The following is a 20456-nucleotide window of genomic DNA, read 5'->3' as shown; positions in this document are numbered from 1 at the left end:
AAAAGGAAGAAGCAAAACTACCTCTGTCTGCAGATGACACAATCTTGTATATAGAAAATCCTAAGAAATTCATTTAAAAACTATTAGAACTAATAAATGAGTTCAGATTGCAGGGTCCAACTTCAATATATAAAACTCAATTATATTTCTATATATTTGCAATGAACAATCTGAAAAATAAATTAAGAAAACTATCCCACTATAATGGCATAAAAATACTTAGGAATAAATTTAACAAGTATAAAATTCATACATGGTAAACAAAAAAACATTATTGAAAGAAATTAAAGAAGATCTTAATAAATGGAAGGACATCCTGAGATAATAGACCAAAACACTTTTTAAGATGGCAACACTCCTCAAATTCATCTACAGATTCAATGTCATCCTTATGAAGATTCTGCATAGCTTCTCTGCAGAAATTCATGAGCTGGTCCTGAAATTAATATGTAATATCTAGGGATCCAGAATACCCAAAACAATCTTGAAAAAGATGAACAAAGTTGGAAGAATCACAGTTTAAAATTTTAAAACTTACTAGAAGACAAAGTAATAAAGATAGTGCGTTACTGGCATAAAGACAGACATACCGATCAATGAAACAGAATTAACTTTCACATTGACAGTCACTTGATTTTTGACAAGGGTGCCAAAACAATTCAATGAGGAAAAGAATAGTCTTTTAATTAAAGGTGCTGGGACAAATGGTTATCTACAGGGAAAAGAATAAAGCTGGACCACTACCTTGCAATATACAAAAGTTAACTCAAAATGCATTAAAGACTTAAATGTAGGAGCTAAAACTATAAAACTCTCAGAAGAAAACAGCAACAAATCTTTGTGACCTTTGGATTAGGCAGGGTTTTCTTAAATACAATGCCAAAAGCTCAAGGAACCAAACTAAAAATAAATTCAACTTCATCAAAATTTTAAGTTTTTACACTTCAAACCATCAAGAAAGTGGAAGAGCAACCCACAGAATGGGAAAATGTATTTTCAAATCACATATCTGATATACCAGTGGTCCCCAGCCTTTTTTGGCACCAGACATGAGTTTGATGGAAGACAATTTTTCCACGGACCAGGGTCGGGGGGAATAGTTTCAGGATGATTCAAACAATTTACATTTATTATGCACTTTATTTCTATTATTATTACATTGGAATACGTAATGAAATCATTATATAACTCACCATAATGCAGAATCAGCGGGAACCCTGAGCTTGTTTTCCTGCAACTAGATGGTCCCATCTGGGGGTGATGGGAGACAGTGGCAGATCATCAGGTATTAGATTCTCATAAGGAGTGTGTAACCTAGGTCCCTCACACATGTAGTCACAACAAGGGTTTGTGCTGAGAATCTAATGCCATGGTTGATTTGACAGGAGGCAGAGCTCAGGCAGTAATGTGAGCTATGGGGAGTGGCTGTAAATACAGATGAAGCTTTGCGTGCCAACAACTCACCTCCTGCTGTGCAACCTGGTTCCTAATGGGCTAAAGACCAGTACTGGTCTGTGGCTGGGTGCCTGGGGACTCCTGAGACACATGACTTGTAGCATGAATATATAAAAATCACTTGCAACTCAACTAAGAGACAACCCAATTTAAAAAATGAGGCAAAGAACTGAAATAGACATTTCTCCAAAAAAGATATACAAATGGACAATAAACATATAAAAGGCACTCAATATCTTATTAGGGAAATACAAATCAAAGCCACAATAAGATACCAGTTCACACTTACTAGGATGGCTATAATAAAGACAGACAATATCAAGTGTTGGTGAGAATATGAAGAAATCAGAACCCTCATACACTGCTGGTGGGAATGTAAAATGATGCAGCCGATCTGGAAAACATTCTGGCAGTTCCTCAAAAGGTGTAACATAGAGTTGCCATGTGACCCAGCAATTCCACTCCTAGGCACATACCCAAGAGAAATGAAAACCTAGTCCACACAAAACCTTGTACACAAATGTTTGTAGCAGCATTATTCATAAGAGCCAAAAAGTGAAAACAACCCACATATCCATCAACCAATGAATATAGTATATCCACGCAATGAAATATTATGTTAATAGAAAGGAATAAAGTACTGATCCATGCTATGACATGGATAGCTCTTGAAAGCATTATGCTAAGCAAAAGAAGCCAGTCACAAAATATCACATATTGCATGACTCCGTTTATATGAAACGTCCAGAACAAACAAATATCTAGACAGAAAGTAGATTTGAGGTTGCCTGGAGCGAGGGTGGAGAACTGGGCAAATGGGTATGCTTGCTAATGGATACAGAATTCCTTTTTGTGGTGATGAAAATTTTCTAAAATCAGACTGTGGTGATGGTGGCAAAACTCTGAATATATTTTAAAAACCAATGAAATATATACTCTAAATGGGAGAACTGAATAGTATGTGAATTATATTCAATAAAGCTGTTTAGAAAATCATTCCACAAACAAAGCATTCTATTAAGCATTGCACACTGTGCTAGGTGTGGCAAAAGATAAAAAGTTGAGTAGTAAGAAGGCTTCTAGGTTTTGGTCTGAGCGGCCAGCCTCTCCAATATGACGAGCAAGGCTGCACTGACTGACACAAGGAACCACCTCCCCCTTTCTAGCCCAAGTCATGGGATCCAGTCATCTTCTGGAGGACTCATCTCAACCTGTGTAGAAAGAGTCTCAAAAAGTGACATCCTCAGTACAGTACCACAACACATAACGACTAGCATGTGTGCAGTGGCAGAGGGACTCACTGGTGACTACTGGGATTGCAACCTAGAAGATGACCACGTGGAGTGGAGGACAGATGACCATACAGACCCGAGGACTCACCTGCACCCCCATCAGAGAATCACCTTCCCAACTCTTCTAGACTTTATGGCACTAAAACCAAGAAAGGCAACTCTAGGAATGTGGACTAAGCCAGCAGAAGCCTGCATGAGGTTTGAATTTCAACTGGGTACAATGCTTAAATGCTATCTTTCCTTCCTCTCCTAGTTTTAAATTAAGCTCAAGGCACCCAGAGATGGGTTAAGGGAGCAGCTACCCCACCCTCAGCATCACGTATAAAGGGGCAGGAAAAAATGGCAACAGGCTGGAGCACAGGATTGAGGTCACTAGCTCACCCCATCCCAGGAACTCAAATGGTGGCAACTCTCGCTTACAGGTACCTCAGCCACTCTGGGGAGCTGCTGATGGAGCTGTAGTGGCCTTACATTAGGTTTGTCTCTTAAGGCCCCATATAGAAAATTAAGATACACAATACTATCAAGCGCTTGCAAAAAGCTCTAAGCACTGTATCAATACTTTTTTTTTTTTTTTAAGACAAGGTCTCATCCTGTTACCCAACCTGGAGTGCAGTCGTGAGATCTCAACTCACTGCAGCCTTGACTTCCCCGTGCTCAGATAATCCTCCCACCTCAGCCTCCTGAGTGGCTGGGACTACATGTGCATGCCAACACACCTGGCTAATTTTCGTATTGTTTGTAGAGATGGAATTTCATCTTGTTGGCCAGGCTGGTCTGCAACTCTTGAGCTCAAGTGATTTGGCCTCCCAAAGTGCTGGGTTTATAGGTATGAGCCACTGGTGCCCAGCCAGCATGCTTAATGGTCTAGAACTCCTTCAAATTTCAAGGAGTTTTCCAATTTTTCTTTCCCCTCAATTGGAGCAGACTCAGTTTGTTTCATCCGTTTATCTGTGGATGGGTTTCCATGATTTACAAGGAGGAGGCTCTGATGAGAGTATTTTCAAAAGTCATCCAGGTAATTCTGAGGCTCTAGAGGTTGTGAGCTGCTGGTCTTATGTCTTTATATCCAGCAGAACTCCTCATCCCACAAGTAAATGATAAGCATAGTCAGGGACTCTTGGTATGGAGAGTCAGGCAAAGGGGGTGGCTTTCCTCCCCACAGGAGGTCAAATCAGATAAAGCTGATAAAAATGTATAAGCATCAAACTAGTCATACCAAGTTGTTATTCTTTGGCAATGTATTGCCTATAATAATTAATGCAACAGATGTTGTATGTCTTCAGAGGCTAAAATGTGACTTGGTGATGAGGGCAAGGTACAGAAGAAAAAGCACCGAGAGTGGCGATGTTTTATCCATATAGGCACCCACTCACCAAGCCTAGTTCTGGCCTACGGTATGACACAGGGCAAGGCTGTCACTCATCCATCACACATTTCCTGATACACCTCTCTGTACCAGGAGCCTTGCCAGGACTAGGGGATGCCAAATGAGACAGACTGACTCATGGTAGCTGATATGGTTTGGACGTTCACTCCCTCCAAATCTCATGTTGAAATGTGATTCCTGGTGTTGGAGATCGGGCCTGGTGGGAGGTGACTGGGTCATGGGGGTGGATGCCCCATGAATGCTGTAGCACCACTCCCTTGGTGAGGGATGAGTTCTGACTGAGTTCACATGAGATCTGGTTGTTTAAAAGTGTGTGGCACCTCCCCAATCTCTCTTGCTCCCATTCTCATCATATGATGCCTGCTCCCCCTTCACCTTCTGCCATGACTGGAAGCTCCCTGAGGCCCTCATTGGGACAGATGCCAGCACTACACTTCCTATACAGCCTACAGAACTGTGAGCCAATTAAACATTGTTTACTTATAAGTTATGTAGCCACAGGTGTTTCTTTATAGTAACGCAAGAACAGTCTAATATGGTAGCTGCCCTCAGAGAGTGTGCAGCCCGGCAGGGGTGAGGGACAGGTGCATACACAGTAATGATACCAATAAGGGTTGTAGCAGCTTCCTATAAAGCAAAGATTTTCAGCCTTGACACTGTCAACATTCTGGGCTGGATAATTCTCTCTTAGGGGAGTGGGGGACTGTCCTGTGCATGGCTGGGTGTTCGGCGGCATCCCTGGCTTCTACCCATTAGATGCCAGTATCTATCACACACCCTCCTCCCACCTTCAGTTTGTGAAAAACCAGAATGTCTCCAGGCACTTCCATATGTCCTCTGATGGCAAAATCACCCCTGATTGAGAACCATTACAATAAGGTGATTTAGAAGGAAAAGGAGGTAGCCTCAGAGTCCATGAAGTCTTCACAAGAGGCGGGGGTCATCTGGATTAGGCCCAGAAGTGGGATGTCTCAGGCAGCTGAGGGGAGGGCCATTCTAGGTGGAAAGAACAAGCAGCCGAAAGGTCTGGAAGGAGGAAGGGCACGGGTTTGGAAATGTGAAGAGTTCTACATTGCCAAAACAGGAGAACTGAAAAAAGTCACGGCTGGGTAGGTAGAGGCAGTGAGAATCAGCTCGTGAATGGCTTCTCTTCCTTTATCCTAAGGAAACACTGAACTCCTCTTATTCTCCTAACTTGACTTGGGTGGACCCAGCTCCTCTCCCCAGCCTCTTCCTGCCCTCCAGCTTCTGCCTGAACATTTCACTGTTTCTTCTGCCAGGCTCTGTCTTATCAATCCTTTAATGGTTAATTTCTTCTTCTTATTAGCTCTTGACCATCATTCTCCTGGGAAACCTTCCTACACCACGTGGGTTGGTGGGTTGGTGGGGGTGCCCCCAAGCTCAGTATCCTGCTCCAATGGGGCCTGCACGTCTCTCCGGAGCCCACGGGACAGCAACACTTCCTCATGCACATGCCTGCTCAGCCTGGACCAGAGTCCTCAATATGGACCAAGAGGACCACTGGGCTGTCACATCCTCAGAACCCAGGCCACTGCCAGCACCTCAGAGCTTATCAATGAATAGAAGTGCCCTGCAGACCAAGTTAAGGAGCCTGCATTCCCTCAGTCACAAATAAGGGATCCTTTAAAAATTTTTTTTTTTTAATAAATGTGTTTATAATTGACTAAAATATCTAGAATACATGAGCTTGTTTAATCAAATAATTCCATTTAGGAAGCGTGTGCAATGTGGGAAAAACACTCTTCCAGTGCATCTAATTTGCTATTACTAGAAGCACTTCACCACTCATTGACTTTATGAGCACCTTTAAATTAGCTTGGCAAATGATCAAAACAGATTTCACTTTTCTAGACATACAAGCAAAATCAAACAGAAAACAACCCAACAGGAGAAACTACCCTACAAAATAAAGCCTAGAGTGGTGCAAGGAAGCATGATCTATGTCACAGTTAGGAAGGCAGGGGTTCTGCCCCACCCTGCCGGGAACAAGGCTGTGCCCTCTGAATTAGCCAACTACTGGCAGGTTTTACAGGTGGCTGTGAAGTAACCAGAACTTACCACGGAGCAAAACTTTGCTTTCCCTTAACATCCTCCTAATATCCAGATGGCTCACAGAGCAGCAGGTGACCTGGGAAGACCAAGACCCCTCGCCATTCTTTGAGCATCCTGCACACAGTCAATACTCCTCTAAAATAGAATGTGCCATCGACTAGCACAGAGTGTATGACATCATCACCAAGTGGGTCCTGAAATCTCCAGTCCTATGAATGCCACCTAAGAACATGTAACTTCCTTGCGACAACCTATGATCTAAAACCTGAGCCAAGACTACAGTCTGGGAGAGCCGTGGTTAACAGTGTGTATGCCACCCATACCTCCTATTGTTTTTGAGCCTCGTTTCTTCCCTCCATCTGAGGGAAGAATCTGAGGCTTTGATTCATGAATGCGGGTCTCTGACTTGGCTTTGTTATTTTAATCCATGTATTAAAGTGGCATCAGGGGGATTCGTTTTTCTTGCTCACCTAAACAATTTTGGAGGTAGGCCCATGTTCCTGATCTTTCATGAACAGCAGGAAAGGACCAATCCCACACTCAGCTCCACCCCCCAGGGAGGTGAGACAATGCTTTCTGAATTATATTTCTCTAGGTACCAGCCACCCCCAGTCTTCCCAGCCAGCTAACACAGCTGTTGGCAGACACAGCAGGTAACAAACTTTTGCAGCCAAATTCACCACCCCCCTCCCCCCCCACCTTTGTGACTGTCAGGGCTGCTGGGTGCAGTGAGAGATGCTTTAATAACACAAAACAGGCAGCAGAATCCCCTGAGCATGATAAATAACACCTTAGGTTTCAGCCTTATTCAACACCATTTGGCAGCTCCTTTTTTTTTTTGGAGTGGGGGGAGTGGTTAGTCTTAGCTCTTGCAGGCAATATTGCTCAAAGTGTTTCTTCTACAAGCTTATTTGGGACAGCTTATCAGAACCAACACTGGAGGGGAATCCTGTAACTATGAGGTTGATATAGTCCCTTTTAAATTAAACAAATGTCCCAGCTATATGCTAAAGAATTGCCTTTACTAGTTTGTCTTTGGGGATACAAATGTAGCTATGGGATTCGTTCTGTCTTATATTTTTAAGTGGGATATTAGTACTGTAGGAAGAGCCAGTGCATGGTTTCTAGAAGCTAACATGGGAAGACTGGTTGGACAATGCCGATCAGAAAAGCCTCATCTGCCATCTGTCCTTGCCGCTGTGCAGTTACCACATCATAGAAATTTACAGGCACAGCCCTAGGTAGGGACAACACCTTTAATTCTCCAAACTCTAGAAGTGTTTATTTGACCATTCTCTGAGAATGTTCTTCTAAGAAAGCACCGTATGAATTTGTTTTTTAAACTAGGTGAGTTATGAAAGCAAAAGTTGAAAATCAACCTCCTTTGGATCGTAAGTCAACTTTGAAACGATTGGCTAAAATATCTTCGAAATGGTCCTGCAGATGTGTTTTAATTCCTCTCCCACCCCTAAGCTCACAGAAGCTGAAGTGCCTGGGACAGGGTTGCTCATGTCTCTGGAGGTTTCATGGACCAGGGCTGCCCTTGAAGTCAGAAGATCCTTCCTGATTGCAGTCGTGCTCCCAGTATTCATCTCCTCACTCCATCTGAGCCCAGGGTGCACCGCGTTGGTCCTCACACCCACCCGGGCTCTTCCTGCCCCAAGGCCTGTGCATCTGTGCTATACCTGTCACCTGTTCCCCCAAATCGCCTTGGTTTATCCTCTCCCCTCACTCAGGTGTCTTCTCAGAGAGACCTGCTCTGGCCATCAAAAGTGAAACCGCACCCCTCAGGCCCCCACAGGTCGCCCTCCATCGCCTTTACTCTGCTTCATTGTTGTTTACAGCCTGTGGAGGGTAATTCGTGTTCGATTCCTGTCTGTACTTTCTTCCCCCATCCCCACACGTTTAAGCTCCTTAAGAATGAGAAGGGCTTTTTCAAAAACCATTCACCTTTTGCCCCAGTGTGTAGAACAGGATCTAACACATACTGGCATTCAAACACCTGCTGAATGAAGGACCATGAACTTCTGTGCTTTCTGCAGCGAGACACTGTCCTTCCAGCGATGGGTCAGGGTCTGCTTCCTAATAACCCTCAGCCTCCACATGAACCATGAGTCCTGGTGCTGCTGAGAGCACAACTCCCTCTTAGTTGGTGAAAGTAGTTCTGCTCTGTGCCTTTGGGGAGAAGGCTCAACACACTCTGCTGTGAGAGTCCCCATTCTCCAAGCCAGATCTTTCTACCTCTATTTGGAAAAATCAAAACCTTTATAACTGGAACTGCGCAAGGCAACCAACTAGTGGCTAGTGGTTCTGTGACTGATGTCCTGGGACAATGCACAACCCAGCCCCACTAAGTCCGAATGCTCAGTGCCTGGGGGCCTGCTAGTCATCTCTCACAAGGACCAGGGACGCCCACTCAGAGCCAGGCACCTGGCTGTGGGTGGCTCCTCCTCACCCACCACAGCCCTGCACCAAGCCAGCCCTTTGTCTGGTCCCACTGAGCAGCCTTCAGAGCAGATTCTGAATAATAAGTTATCACCTCTGTGCCTAGGGCAGCCCTGGGGGAGTGCCTCTCTTTCACCAAACAGAGTGGCCATGGAAAACAGCACAGCTGTACAAAAGCAGCCAGCATAGGGCTCACTGAAGCTTTCAAAAAGAATGAAATGTACACATTCCACAGGCTAAAAGGGAAGGAGGCTAAGGGCTTGGGTGTGGACCACCCCGTGGAGGCGCCAAAACAACGGAAACCATTAGTAGGAAAGATGTTACCTCACTTATGCAACAGGGCTGCTCTGTGCTCTGTGGACACAGAGATGAATTCCTGCCCCCAGGGAGACAGAACAAGGCAGAGCAGCCACATGGCCTGCCAATTAATATCGTCAGAGATGGCAAGCCCAGAGTTTTCCAGGATAGCAGATCCAATACAACACTCCCTGACTTTGCTGATGGAAATATCAAACTCATTAATTAAACGTCTACCAGCAGTCGGCCCCTCACTGTGCTTGGCTGGTCTCATCAATCTCGCTCAACGCAGAGCAGGCTCCGGCTCAAGCCCAGGAGGAAACCGATTGTTTGATGACTCAGCATTTATTGAGAGTGACACAGTGCCTTGGATAAATACTATACCCTGAGGAGGTGCAGAAGACAAAACAAAAAAAGCCAGCCAGTTTGTCTACCTACCCCCAACTACCACCACAAAAAGATTCTGAAGATCCTAAAGAATGTTTGCTTCCGCTTTTTCTTTTCCAGGAAAGAGGTGGACATGCCACTTCATGAGTCATCTCCTGTCGGTTTCTGAGTGTTACTAAGTTCGGATTTGCTTACATTGGGGTAGGGAAGGGGCTTTTGCACTAGTCTTCTACTAGCACTCCCCTCCTTGCAGCATCCTTAATGTTTTGTTACCAATTCCAAGTTCTAATTTTCTTTAAGACCTAGGCCAGTATATTATTGCTAGGGAAGAGTAGCAATTTTTTTTTAAGGAGAGGAGGAGGGAGTCTGCTTCTGTTTTGCTCTTCCAGCAAAGGTTTTCATATTACACATGCACTCCTTCTGATGGAGACTTGGGTTTTTAGAGTGCTGAAGTCTCCAAGTTGCAGCATTTTTAGTGGGAAGCAGGGCCAGGGGCTGGGGAGCTGATGAGTCAAGTGCTATCTGTTGGGGCAGAGATATGTGAGACCTGATTTTGCGGATCTGCTGGGTAAACAGACTTTGCAGGTGTCTGATCTGTCTGGGGCACACATGAGGGGGATGTTCCTTTCTCCCAGGATCACTAATCTCTGGAGTTCTAGTTCTATTCTTGATCCTTTCTTTCTGGCTTTAGATCTCACCTTCTGGTTTTTATTCACATAGAAAGATTACCATCCCATTCATCTGCTCCCAAGGTTAGACAAACCATAAGTGTGGAATTTCAGAATTCCAGTGTGGATTTGTAGGTTACAGGCCTGTAGCCACATTTAACAGTGTTTCCAAGCAACACATGCCTTATCCTAAAGAAGGAATCCACTTTATTCCTTGAGGTGGGCAGGCTGGCAGGTGACTTGTCTGGGCAGAGGGTCTCATGGTGCCTCAAAGCAACACATGAGGAGGGTGGCCTTTTATGGGAAGCCTGCATCTGACTTTCTTTTTTCCCTAATTCCCACATCTAAATCCCACCTCTGGCCCCTGGAGATCCCTGGGGTCTGGGTGAGGGCAGGAGCTGATGGTGCTGATGCCCAAGATGGGAAGATCTATGCAAGCCCGGCCCATGCCGGCACTGTAGGCTCTCACCTCCACAGGTGTCTGCATGTTCCTCAGATGTGTGTGAGGGCTCAGGCCAGGAAAGACAGTGGGAAATAGAAGAGAGAAAGACTCCCACATAGGGATGAGGGCCTCTGTTCCTTCCGGGAGCTAAACACAATCTCATGGAGGTGGCCAGGTGCAAGTCCAGAAGGGGGCTTGGAGATGATCTGAACCGACTTTTACAAATATACACACAGATGAGGGAATTAAGACCGGTGAGGCTTTCTGCACATCCTTGGGAATGTCAGAGCGGGGATGGGAGTCTGGGAACTCCCCTGTCTACCCCAGGGCTCTTCCTGCAGCAGCATCCAGCCTGTCCCAGTTTTGAAAATGTTACTCCAACACCCTGAACACTGCATCTCTCCCTCTTAGATTCCCACCCACTGTGACTCCCCACTGATGGACAGACATTGAATAAGTGAGCAACATGCTATTTTCCCTGTGGCTTGTAGAGATGGGGGTGGCAGGTGGAAGGCAGAACACCAATGACCCAAGCCTGTAGGGGGCTCTCCAGGGGCCCTTGGGACTTCCCTGGCTGGAACAGTTACCTTGGCAGTGGAACAGGGAATCTCTGTGCCCTGGTGTTCAGGGTTGGGGCAAAGCTCAGGAGGTTCTACTTCATGGTGTAAGAAATAAGCCCATCAGAGTGGGTATGACAGGCTGAGACTTTCAGTGTTCAAAGGTGAGGCACATCCGCTAAAGCACAATGATGCATCATCGGCAGGGGTGCTCAGAGGCTGCCCCACCCCTGCAGGCAACATCAAGAGCAGCCCCAGCCTCTGTCATGGCTTTCTTGGCAAGGATACAGGCCACAGAGCCAGCCCTGAGCCTAACTCTAGACCATAAAAACAATGCTGGCAGGCAGATACTATGTGCCCCTCCCAGGGGATGCCACAGTGTTCAGCTAACAGCAGAAGCACAGTCATGCTTGTGTGGGTTTCTCCAAAGCATGCCACTTTCTGTCTAGACACAAAATGAATGGTCAGTCCGTGGACACAAGCCCAAGTCCATGGCAGTTTTACTACTTAAAGCAGCAGTGGTCTCTGAGGGGTGGCTCCATGTGCCCACCCACTCTGCTTGCCAGTGCCTGCCCCTCTGGCCCGAGCATACCTTCCTCAGCTCATCCTTTTCCCTGCTGTGGGCATCTTCCAGGATCTTGCGCTCTGAGTGGGCCCTCTGCAGCTCTGTGCGCAGGCTCTCCACCTCCTCCTGCAGCCTCGGGCTGCTGTCCTCACCTGGGCTCTGCTGGTAGTGCTCCAGCTCCTTCTTCAGCCGTTCCACCTCCATGGTATATGTGGACGTGGTCATGGACAGCTGCTCTGACAATGTCTTGAACTCTTTGTTCTGTGGAGAACATCAGCAAACAAGGAGAAGGGAGAAGAAGGGGTTGGGGGGGAAAGGGTTATTTTACCAGGAAAAAAGCAGGGAGGCAATCAAAAAAGGAACTTCTAAGGTGAGATTAAGTTTCACAATCACTGCACGCTCAATTGCTTGCCTGGCATCTTCCTAACAAAACACTACTGTGAACCTACAGAAATAGAGGAAAACACAGAACAGCAACACTGACATTCAAAGAGTTCAAGGAGCTTTCGTGAGCCTGTGCAGAGCTGGAAGCTGCCTGCTAGTCCGTGGCTCTATGTCTGGCTGGGCGGATCCTACACCTTATTTTTAAGTTGCAGGAACAATGAGGCTGGCTCCCTGGGTCTCAGCCTTCATTTTTTAGGTTTCCCTTTCATACAGATCCCTCCTGCCTGTGGACTCGCCAGCACAAAGAACTGCAACCTAATCGCTGGCTCTGAGACAAAGGACCCCTTCAGCATCCCTTATTCCAAGGAGGCTCTCCATGGGGCCTTGGAATCTCCCTCACCACCTGTCAGCCATAACTTCAGGGAACTGATGCCCTGCCCTATCCTGCCCACACCATGCTTCTGCAGATGGGGTACCTAATTCCAGCCCACTCAGGCAACAAACAGGTGTGAAGAATCCTCCATGCCCAGAGCCCTAAGAAGCTAGTGCTGATATCAAGTGCTACTGTAAATTATGGGCAGAAATCAGCACCACAAGAGTTGGGAGCATCAGCTGACAGTGGTCAGTGGGGAAAGTGGAGAGGAAGAAATAGGGTTCTCCAAATCACCAAGCAGGCAACAGAGATCATTGATTATTCTTCATTGCTCTGCTCCATAGGACCACCAGGCAGAATAGAGCTAGCGGCCAAAACACTGGTAAGCTGAAGCATCAGGAATCAATGATGAATTCACATAAGAAACTAAACTTCACAGAAAGCAGTGAGGAGCAGCAAAAGAAAATCTCTGGGACCCAGTAAAATGCCACATATGCTGTGGGGCCTTGTGGCTGTGACCAGCACATCAATGCACAAGCCAGCAGTCCATTTTCTGCACCAACCAACAGAATGAGACACACTACCCACCCCCCAGCACTCTGTGGGAATCTCCCGGTTACAACCTGACACATTTTCAAGCCTGGTCTGCCTGTCAGCTTTGCTCTAAGGCATCACAAAGAAGAAACCCAATCAATCAGATTCTATTTAAAAACCCGGCCGGCTGTGGTGGCTCATGCCTATAATCCCAGCACTTTGGTGGGCTGAGGCGGACGGATCACCTGAGGTCAGAGTTTGAGACCAGTCTAGCCAACACGGTGAAACCTCATCTCTACTAAAAATACAAAAGTTAGCTGGGTGTGGTGGTGGCCGCCTGCAGTCCCGGCTACTCAGGAGGCTGAGGCAGGAGAAACGCTTGAACCCGGGAGACAGAGTTTGCAGTGAGCCAAGATTGCGCCATTACACCCCAGCCTGGGCAATGAAGAGAAACTCCAACTCAAAACAAACAAACAAACAAAAAACCAAACCCAATGTGTGTCTGTATTATCCACTCCAGTCTGGGTCTCCACTGGAGGGTGAGGATCTCTACACGGGGCAGTGGGGCACAGGGCAGGAACACACGCTGGACTAGCCACCCTCTGACTTCTCTGCTCTGGGCTGGACATGAGGTTCAGCCCAGCTGCTCTCACTAGATGGAACAGCCTGGGTCAGATGCTAGGAGCAGGAGGATAACTGGGCAGGGGGTCTCTAGGTAGAGCTTGTTGGGGCATGAAGAGAAGCACACATGGTGGCAGGAGGGACATCCTATCTTGCTATTGACAAATATGGCACCCCAGCGCTCTAATGTGCAGTATGATATCCAGGAGGCCCAGCTGCATTGATCTTGACACTGTCTGAGACTTGGCTCAGGCATGTCAGGGAGTCGAGTGGCTGGAGCTGGACAGACCTGTGCTCAGATTCCAGCTCTATCCTTGATCAGCTGTGTATATCTGACCTAGTCATCCAACATTTCTGTGCTGTGTCTTCATGTGCAAAGCAGGGATGTAACAGTAACTCCTACCTCAGAGGGTGGGATTAGAGACAGAAAGTACTTTGCTAGGGGCTCAGTAAACATCAGCTATCTTCATTGTTCAGATTCCCTATGGAGAACCCTGGAGAGATGCCTGAGTCTCTGGCTGTCTGGGGTGTGGGTGGGGAGCTCCTTATGTCTTGTCGTGGGCATCCAGATATGGTCACTAGGGGCCCATGGAGGTGTGTTTTGTGTTCTGGACATTTAACTTCAGAAAGGCAGACCCCAAAAGGCTCATCCTTGCACCTATAGGTGTCATGGTTGTGCAGCCAAACCTGGCAGAGGGCAGGGCATGGGGCACCCACCCCTTGAAGACCCCAGAAACCCTCCCTGCCACATTACTGCCCTAAATACCTTCCAGTGGAACAAGATATGGAGATGGAAGGCAGTCTTGACCTTGTGTAGGATTAGGCTAATGCATGTGTCTGTGTCTTAGTTTTTAACAAAAAAACTAAAAAATAAAATTATTTTTAATTTTTCTGGGTATATAATAGGTGTGCATATTTATGGAGTACATAAGATGTTTTGATAGATATGCAATGTGAAATAAGCACATCATGAAGAATAAGGTATCCCCAAAATAAATTTCAAAAATGGAAAAAGGCTTACAGAATATCAAGAAAGAAAATATTTTTGTACAGTTGTACATTTGTGTTTTAAGCTAAGCATTACAAAAGAGCCAAAAGTTAAAAATATTACATTTATAAAGTAAAAACATTACATTAATCCAAGGTTAATTACTGAAGAAAAACAATTTTCTAGTAAGCTTAGTGCAGCCTAAGTGTATGGTTTATAAAGTCTACAGGAGTGGTCAGTAATGTCCTGGGCCTTCACATTCACTCACCCCACATAACTTTCAGGCCTGCAAGCTCCATTCATGGTAAGTGCTCTATACAGGTGTCCCATCTTTTATACCATATTTTTATTATCCATTCTCTATGTTTAGATATGTTTAGATACAGAAATACTTACCATTGTCTTACACTTGTGTACAGTATTCAGTACAGTAACATGCTGTGCCAGTTTGTAGCTTAGGAATCATAGGCTATACCACATAGCCTAGGTGTGTAGTAGGCTACACCATCTAGGTTTGTGTAAGTGCCTTTTATGATGTTCACACAACTACAAACTTGCTTAACAATGCATTTCTCAGAAGATATCCCTGTTGTTAATGCATGACTGTATAGGATATATATATATGTGTGCGTGTGTATATATATATGTAGACACACATATATATGCATGATTATATATAACAAATATAACATATTTACAAAGTGACTGCTAAGTATATGGAATCAGACTGATTTAAAAGTCTACTGTCTCCACATATTTGTGCCATATTTCTTATATAAAATATATTTAAGGATAACCTTATACTCTTAAGTGTCTAAGGAACTTTACTCTCATTATAAATAAATTGTAAGTTAAACTGGCCAACTCTATATGCATGCTTGACTAAAGCCAGACTGGCAGAGAGCTGAGTTCATGGGCTACATCGTTTTGCTGAATGATGTCATGCCACAGCCTATCCCAGGGACACTGTAAGAAATGGTCTCAAGAACCAGCACTGTATATATCACTGCAGGATATGGTGAAGGATGTGGTTTGTCATGTCACAGATTATGAAAGGCCAAAGGACAAACATGTCAGCACCATGGACAGTTCCAAATCCTCCTGAGCTGCTTGTTTCTTTTCTCTTAAGGACTCTCAAGTCACTCTGTTTCCTTCCTGTTACTGTTTGCCTGGAAACTTGGTGCCAAATTCGCGTCTTTTCTTTCCAGGTGGGTGTACAAGGCCTTAGGATGTGAATTTTGGGTGCTAACCTTACCCTCGTTTTGTCTTTGTTTCCTTCCTTACTGATTTCTTGGCAGTGAGGATACTTTTTTAGAAAAAAGCTCCCGAGGAGATTCTAGAGTACGGTCTGGGGATAGGAACACTACTGTAGCCAGATCATGGTATCAGTGAATTTTTGAGCTAGATGTTACCTTCGAGATCTCAGGTGAATCACCTTGGAAGAACTCAAGGCCCAATCATTTCCAAGCTATCAGCTCTGGTTGTGAATATAACTGAGACAGAACCCAGGCCTCTGTCCAGTGGGGACTCTGTCCACTCCCTGTGCTGTTCTGACAAATACCTTGGGACACCTTCACCTGTGGTGACCCTGGTGTTCGCAGATTCTCCCCTTCTGGCTTAAAAACCTTGTGTGCCGAGAGAACCACTGCCTGAATTATCTCCAGGAATTATAGGGAAAAACAAACGAACAACAACAGAAAAACATTATTCACTTGCAAAGAGCTGGCCCCATCTGCTAAGAGACTGCAATGAAATAAGCCCCTATATAGAGCTCTATGGAGATTACGTCAATGGTTCCTCTTGCAAGAGTGTCAAGCATGTTATTTGACGCTGGGTCACACTCCCAACTATTAAATGCCAGCTAGTCCCAAGGACAATGCTGTCCGTATGAGCATGAACCCAAACTAAGGCTAAGCATCTCCCTTGGACTGAGGGGTTCTCCTGACATGTTCCAAGAGTCTCTCAAAAGCTAGAGATCTTATAGTTTTGTCAGAGGCGGCAGAACATACCCTGAAACCAGCCTGCCCAGTTTCAATCCCAGCCATGCTACTTACTAGCTATATGACCTCAGGCAGGCTACTTAACCTGTCTGCCTCAGTTTTTTCATCCTTAAAATGGGAATGATATTAATATTTATCTCCTAGGGTTCTAGTGGGGATTAAATAAGTTAACACATGAGGAGAGCATGGGGTGTCTATTCAGGCAGTGTGAGCAAGGGTGCAAGAAAGCAAGAACTTATCCACCCCTCCCACCTTTTCTGATCACTCTCTACACACAGGGCATCCTGCCCAGGGTAGCTAACACCTGCCACCACTCACAGATGTTTGCCAAGCAGGAAGCTTAAGGCAAAAAGCCTTTTTTTTTTTTTTTTTTTAAATAGGCCGTTTAAATCTGCTTTTGATTTTTCAAGCACGTGGATTGCAAAATACTAGATTTATTTTTATCCTCTCAAGTTAACTTTAGAGATCAGCAATGCCAATGCAGATCCCTAAGGCTGGAAACCAAGGCTGGGGGAGCTGGCATGTACACAGAGCTCCCGGCAGGATGCAATGGTCAGCGCCCCCTCATCCCTGAGGCTGCACTCTGGCTGGAAAGTTAACTCACAACATTTGACTAAGCAAGTCTTGTCTTCTTGTCAACAGCCACAATAACCACCACCACCTTGGCATGCTTTGTGCTTGTGTTCTCAAAGGACCAGTGCCAGACACCAGACCTTTCTCTTTGTACTCCTGTCCCTCTGAGTGGATGAGCCCTCCTTCCTGATCGGTATATATCACAGCAGGCTGACTAGGGGTAAATACCAAGGTCCTCACCGTGTTACTGGGCTTTCTGCCTTGCTTCCCCAATAAGGAGCCAAGCCAAACAAGGACCCCTGTAGAACTCACACAGAGAAACAGCCAGTGACAATCTCTTCTCAGAAAGTCTTGTCTTTTGCAAGAACAGGGAAACAGAGATATTCTATTGCTAGCTGTGTAAAATGCCTTTTTTCCCTGCCCTACTGGGTCATGAGAAGCTTCAAAAATGTCCAGTATAGAATAAATACATTAAAACCAAATGACTTCCAAGGCTATACCAACTCTAAAATTCTCTTTTTCTCCACACCATGCACACTCTTCATGTCCTTTCCTTCCCTAGAAGGCACCCTCAGGGGCACCTCAGAAGCCTGGTTCTGCGGTCACCTCTACATCTTGCATGCACAAAGTCACAGTGACCTCCATTCAACTCTGGGAGAAAATCGCAGCAGTGGGCATACATGGGAAAGGATTGAAACTCTTCAGTAATGTTTGGGTTTAAAAAACCAGCACCGCCCTCGTTATGGCCGTGGGATCAGTGCTGGGGTGGAATCCTGGTCCCAGCACTTTCTTTCTGTGACCTTGGCAAGGTACTTGATGTTCCTGGCTCACCATTTCCTCATATACAAAACAACCTCATAAGATTGTGTGAAGATCAAATAAGAGTGAACACAAAACACATATCGCAGAGGTTGGCACATGGTGGATGCTTCAAAAATCCTCAGGAGGATCAATGCTGTTTGCCCTGTTGGTATAAAATTTCCTCCCTTATGATACAGCATGCGATGTATGTCACAGCCATCCTCTGTCCAGCAAGCCCAATGAACCACCTGAAACAGCCAAGTATCCACTAAAGGTCTTCTGAAGGGAAGGAGGACTGGCCACAGAGGCCACCAAAAAGTGGGTGCCTGGGTTTGTGCACGTACATGTGTGAGCCTTGTCTTTTCCACCAGACAGAAAGAGCCGAGGGTCCTGTGCTCATCCCGAATCTCTTGTACCACCTTGTGCAGTATCCAACCCCCTGCAGGGATTTAATCAATGGCTTATTATTCCTGTGACTGGCTGACATAAGAAGGCAGCCAGGGTAGAAAGAGGGCAAAGCTTAAAAATCAGAGTGCTAACCACTTCCCAGGTCTCTCCTACTACATCCCAGGCCCTGCATATACATTAGGCCATTCATCTTCTTCCAGCCCTGTCAGTCCCATTTTACAGATAAGAAAAGAGGCTCAGAGTAGTTACGTAGTCGCTCAATTTTTAAGCAGAACTGAATTCTTAATTCCAAAGCAAATGCTCTTTCCAAAAGAAGCAGACAGGCAGAAAGAGAGGAATAAGGGCAAGGTGATGCAGAGTGTGGGCCCTGGAGCCAGACAGCTGGGGTTCAAGCCTTGGCTCTGCCACTGCCACCTGTGTGACTTTAGGATGCGTGTGCCCTTCCAGTGTCCTCAACTGTACATAAAGGAGGATGGTAACACTTGCCTTAGGAGGGCCGCTATTCCAGACAAAGCATCAGCCCCTTGCCTGGCACAGCAAGCCCTCTGTGCACACCAGCTGCTGCTGCCATTACCCCATGCCACCCCTGCAAGTGCAAAACACCAGCACCCTAGGCTAGTGTGTCAGTTTCCTATTGCTACTGCAACAAGTTACCACCAAGCTATGACTCAAAATAGCATTATCTTACAGCTCTGGAGGTTGGGAGTCTGAAGGGGTCTGCAGGGCTGCATGCTTTCTGGACATTTTAGGGGAGAGGCCACATCTTTGTCTTCTCTGGCATCTCAAGGCTGCCTGCATCCCTTGGCTCAGAGCCTGCAACCCTCCCACCTCTGATTCTCTTATCACTTCTCCTCTGAACCTGACCTTCCAGCCTCTTTCTTAGGAGGACCTGTGATTATATCAAGCCCACCTGGCTCATCCAAGATACTCTTCCCATCCTACAGTTCTTAATTTAATTGCATCTGCAATGTCCTTCTTGCCATATAAGGTAACACACTCACAGATCCCAGGGCTGAGGATATCTTTAGGGGCCATTAATCTGCCTGCCACAGTTAGTATCTGCTGTTGCCTAAGGACATCTGTGCTCCCTCAGGTCTTTGGCAAGTGCCGTTCCCCAAGGAAGCTGTGGGCTCTCTCAAACATGCCCTGACACCCGGGTGGGGAGCTGCAGACACTGACCTGCTCGTCGATCTTCCGCTGTAGCTGGACAACCTTGTTCTCCATGCCCACGTTGAGGCGTTTCAGATGCTCTGCTGAGCGGGCCTCGATCCTGAGGGCCTTCAGCTCCTGCCTGGCCTTGAGCATCCGGAAGGCACACTGGATGACAATGGCTGCATCCCGCAGCCGCTGGAAGTGCCTGTGTGCCATCCAGCCCCGCACATGCTTCTGGATGATGGTGGCCTTGTGCTCCATGAGGACCTGGCAGGAGACAAGGATACACACCTTGTGGGTTTGCACTGCAGGACAGGAATTAAGGAAGCATATATCACTGCCTGTGGAGGGGAGACCCCAGGGCAGCCTCGGTTCTAGGAACTACACAGAGAATGTGGCCCCTAAGATTTAAGGCTTTGGTGGTGGCTTTATAACACATTTTAGTGAGGATCTGCAGCCACATATCCACAGGGAATCAGCTGTCAAACTCTTTTCAGCTTTTAGTTTTTCTTTTATGGGTTAGGAAACCAGTCTGAAAACCACAGGTTGTAGGGACCTAATGATCATCCACTTGCTCTCCCTGCATTATCAGGTGGCAGTCCCCACCTGGTAGCACTGAGCTCGAAGTAAGATCCTTTAGTGAGTATCCACAGCAGGCTAATGGCTTATAATTACAAACTTGGTGTGTAACTCACTGGGTTTTTTTTTTTTTTTTTTTCTACCAAGTTAAAAAACCGCTCAGGAAATGAAAGCATCATCAGTGTGCTCACCCTAATATCTGGCAAAATAAATGTTTGTGGAATAATGAATAAACAAGAAAACAGGCTGAGCAATGAACGGTGCCACAGCCACGAGTGACAGAGCGGGGAGCCACATCGGTGCTCACTCTTCACATGTGCTGCCCCTGCTGGGTGCCTCCCAAACATCACCCACCCTATTCCACAGTAGCAGCACACCGACGCCACCCATCACCCAAGAATACTCGCAGAACCTTCTCCCACTGGCCTGGGTCTCTCCACATGTTATTACACCAGGGGTACCCCATTTTTAT

At 46.1% G+C, this 20456-nt stretch overlaps 1 protein-coding gene across 1 annotated transcript in view; it reads right to left on the bottom strand.

Moving 5' to 3' along the window:
• Positions 1–20456, bottom strand: part of MYO5B (myosin VB) — a 398063-nt gene that overhangs the window by 60615 nt on the left and 316992 nt on the right. The window contains exons 21-22 of the mRNA XM_017529641.2: positions 19433–19672; positions 11599–11832 (exon numbers count right to left, since the gene is read on the bottom strand). Coding sequence (XP_017385130.1) covers positions 11599–11832; positions 19433–19672 — 474 coding nt within the window. The remainder of the gene's footprint in view (positions 1–11598; positions 11833–19432; positions 19673–20456) is intronic.

The sequence above is a fragment of the Cebus imitator genome, unplaced genomic scaffold (genome assembly GCF_001604975.1).
Source record: "Cebus imitator isolate Cc_AM_T3 unplaced genomic scaffold, Cebus_imitator-1.0 Scaffold60, whole genome shotgun sequence".
NCBI lineage: Eukaryota > Metazoa > Chordata > Mammalia > Primates > Cebidae > Cebus > Cebus imitator.
Note: the sequence above shows the minus strand (reverse complement) of the source record. Positions and strands in the feature narration are given on the sequence as shown.